Raw genomic sequence first — 4,129 nt, forward strand, 5'->3', positions numbered from 1 at the left:
TTCATGCCAGTTTTAGTCGTTTTTCAGCCCAACTCTCACTTGAATACCGTACACGCCGGATCGAAACGCTTCTCGTAAATCTTCTGCGGGTCCATATAGAGTTTCGCCGCGTTCGCTTCGTATCGATATCGCACCGCCTCTTTTCGCAAATCCTCCTCGTTTAGAATCGTTCCATACGTCACATTTATCAAACGCTGTCGTTGCGCATCCACCGCTCGACGACGTTCGATCGAGGTGACGCCACCGAGGAAGGCTGTCTGCAAAATAGATTTTCGTTTAAATTTCTATATTTTCGGAAGGTCCTGACAATCATTTTGGTCTAAAAACCAACTTTCTAGGCCTTCCAGAACCCGAGATACAGGCATTTGAAGTTACCAAGGCTAGAGACGCAGACGACGAGACACGCTGCGTCTCTAGCCTCCTGAAACTTTCAATGACCGTACCTCAGCTCCTAGGTGAGCTAGAAACCTGGTTTTTGAACAGGAATGCACGGTGTGAATCGGATTTTCCGATTTTTGTCGGCCGGTGGTCCGTTGTTGGTCCGTTTCGGCACTTTTGGACCATTTCACTCAAAAGTAGTCCAATTTTCTAGCGCATGTCTGGAATTCTAGATTCGGGGTCAACTGTGGACTTTTTTGACCATTTCACATGAATTTTGGTCCATTTTTTTCATATAATTTTTGAATCTATTTTCATGAATTTTGAGTCATTTTTCATGATTTTTTGACCATCTTCAATCAGTTTTGACAATTTTTAGCTCAAAATTCCCCAAGTTTCAGCCACTTTTAATCTATTTCAGACACATTTAGACCATTTCTCCCAATTTTCCTACCTTCACAATGGCCACCGGTCCTCGACAAATGACTTTTCGAATGAAAAAGTACGCTGGCTTCTTGGACTTCTCCGTCGCATAGACCAAAGTGACATATGTCTGATTCTCGACCAAACAGAACGTTGAACGAACTTTGACCGAGTAGAGGACGGCGTTCAGCGGGTAACGAGTGTCGAAATTCAAAATTCGCTCCGTTGTGAACATTTCGAAGGGCACGTGGATGAGATTCAGAAGACACCGTTCTGTCTGGGTGTGGACCCATTTTTGCCAATTTCCATCGTCCACTTCCAGCATTTTCTTCCAGAAATTCACGAATCCGCGGGTTTTGACGCCGTCTGGTTTTCTAAAAATTTCGAAAATTCAAAAAATCTAGGTCATGGCCTAAAAAATACAAAAAATTAAGGTCATTACCTAGAAATCCAAAAAACTGGGTCATGACCTAGAAATCCAAATATGGCCTAGAAATCCAAAAAACTGGGTCATTACTAGAAATCCAAAAAACTGGGTCATGACCTAGAAATCCAAATATGGCCTAGAAATCCAAAAAACTAGGTCATGACCTAGAAATCCAAAAAACTGGGTCATGACCTAGAAATCCAAAAATCTAGGTCAGGGCCTAGAAATCCAAATATGACCTAGAAATCCAAAAAACTAGGTCATGACCTAGAATTCTTAAAAACTAGGTCACGACCTAGAAATCCAAATAGGACCTAGAAATCCAAAAAAACTAGGTCATGACCTAGAAATCCAAAAAACTGGGTCATGACCTAGAACTCCAAATATGGCCTAGAAATCCAAAAATCTAGGTCATGGCCTAGAAATCCAAATATGGCCTAGAAATCCAAAAATCTAGGTCATGACCTAGAAATCCAAATATGACCTAGAAATTCGAAAAAATTAAAAAAAGTTTCTAGGACCAATTTCTCGATTCAAATCCGATTTTTGGGAACCCAACACCCCAAATTTCAGCCAATACCCTCAAAAAATGGGACTCACACAATGCACAACTGGGGCAGGAGTTGTCTCGACGAGTCGCCCTGCATAAAGAGCGCATATTCTTTGGTGACACCCGGCGGAATCGTGAAATACGCAATTTTCGTGTCGAACGAGTGAATGTGAAGGAGGAGACGATCCGCGTCGATGATTCCGTCGATTACCGACTTTATGAGATTCATGCGGACCGGATTCAGGTAGTTGCTCTCGGTGAGCAGGTCCTGGAAGGAATCGGCGATTTTCGAGTGAAAAAAAGCATGGTTCTAGCGCTTCTAGGAATTGAGATATAGCTATTTGAAGTGCGTAGGGTGGGACCTTTTTTCTTAGATGAAGAAGAGGAGCTCCATTAGATTCTGATCGGTGTTTCCAGCTCGATTTTGATTCATTGTCCAACTTTCTTGCCCTACTAGCCTATCTATAGACAATAGAGCTCATTTGCTCCATTTTGGTCCAAAAACCAGGTTTCTAGCTCATCTAGAAACCGAGATACAGCTGTTTGTAGTGCGAGGAGGCTAGAGACGCCAGACGACGAGACACACTTCGTCTCTAGCCCACTGAACTTGAAGCAGCACTACCTTGGCTCCATTTTGGTCCAATTTCCAGCTTTCTAGCTCTCCTAGAACCCGAGATGCAGCTATTTGAAATTTCAGGAGGCTAGAGACACAGTGTGTCTCGTCGTCTGGCGTCTCTAGCCTCTGAAACTTTGAAGGGCTATATCTCGGCTCCTAGATTAGCTAGAAAGTTGGTTCTTGGACAGATTTGAAGAAGATTTTGTCTATTTTATGAATATCAATAGAAAATTTGAACATCTTGAGGCTAGGGACGCCAGACGACGAGTCACACTGCGTCTCATACGTTTGAAACCTCGAATCGCTGTATCTCAGCTCAAATTGAACCGATTTTGCTCGTTTTTTGACTGTTTCCAAGCCCTTTTCAGCTATTTTAGGCTTATTCTTGGACTACTGTAGGCAAGTCCGTTTCAGATCACTTTTTCAAAAATACAAAAAAATTCAAAACTGTCTATAATTATAAAATTGACAAAACCTCCTTCAGTTCTGTCTAAAAACCAACTCTCTAGCACTACTAAGAGCTGAGATAGAGCCATTTGAAGTTTGCGAGAGGCTAGAGACGCAGTGTGTCTCGTCGTCTGGCGTCTCTCGCCTCCTGAAACTTCAAATGCCTATATCTCGGCTCCTAGACGAGCTAGAAAGTTCAAATTTGGACAGAAATGTGTGAAATGTAGGATTGCAGAATTTTGAAACCCAGAGATTCCATTTTTAGATTTTTCTGAAATATCGAAATTCCCCCAAATCTTGAGAATTCATAAACATTGAAATTCCAGTCGGTTTACGCCTCTTCGCGGCTGAACCGCCCTCTCTGCCCACCACCCGTTACTGTGGTGAACCTAAGGAACGTCTCCAGAAGACTTCGAAATCAAAATTTCGGAAAATGAAGAGTTCGGGCATTCAATTAGACACAATTCTGATCTATCTGTCCAGGTTTCAGCTCAATCGGTGAACGTTGAGTGGGTGATAAGGCGCGCGACATACATACGCACATACGGAATCTGGTGAATGTTATTAGTAATGATGATATAGAAATCTGACTTCATTTTGGTTCAAGAATCAGATTTCTAGCTTATCTAGAAGTTGAGATACAGCGCCTTGAATATTTGCAGGGTTATAGACGCAGTGTGTCTCGTCGCCTGGCGTCTCTAGCCTCCCGAAACTTCAAATCGCTATATCTCAGCTCCCAGGTGGCCTAGAAACTTCATGATCCTTCTATTCTGAAACTCTAGGCCACCTTAACATTTCCTATGCCACAGTTCTCCTTACCTTCAACTCATTATACGGTCCCTCCAAAACCAATTCCACATTGACCGCCTGATGTACATTCTTGTTAACTGGCCATGCGGATGTGATGATGTAGTCGATGAAGACGAGTGGACGGAATGCCAAACGGAGCGTTAGGATGACTTGAGTGTTGTTTTTCACGAAGACAGCTGGAAAAGTAGCAAAACCATCTTCATTTTAGTCCATAAACCAGGTTTCTAGCGCTTCTTGAAGCCATTTGAAGTTTCGGGAGGCTAGAGACGTTCGCAACTGACCGTTTCGCAACTATGACATTTTATAACCGGACGTTTTGGAACTGACATTTTCGTAACTGGACGTTCTAGAACTATCTTGAATTGTCCGGTTGCGAAATGACCAGTTCTAAAACGTCGCTGTTTTGAAATGACTAGTTTTAAAACGTCAGGGTTGCGAAATGACCAGTTCTAGAACGCCCTAGACGGTGGTTCATTCT

General features: G+C 42.7%; 1 protein-coding gene across 1 annotated transcript in view; it reads right to left on the reverse strand.

Moving 5' to 3' along the window:
* CBG18724 overlaps positions 1 to 4,129 on the reverse strand; it is a gene marked incomplete at both ends in the record, with an annotated part of 40,522 nt that overhangs the window by 29,887 nt on the left and 6,506 nt on the right. Inside the window, 4 exons of the mRNA XM_045241741.1 lie at positions 48 to 257; positions 833 to 1,175; positions 1,829 to 2,046; positions 3,661 to 3,827. Coding sequence (XP_045096561.1) covers positions 48 to 257; positions 833 to 1,175; positions 1,829 to 2,046; positions 3,661 to 3,827 — 938 coding nt within the window. The remainder of the gene's footprint in view (positions 1 to 47; positions 258 to 832; positions 1,176 to 1,828; positions 2,047 to 3,660; positions 3,828 to 4,129) is intronic.

Source organism: Caenorhabditis briggsae, assembly GCF_000004555.2.
Source record: "Caenorhabditis briggsae complete genome, chrII, whole genome shotgun sequence".
NCBI lineage: Eukaryota > Metazoa > Nematoda > Chromadorea > Rhabditida > Rhabditidae > Caenorhabditis > Caenorhabditis briggsae.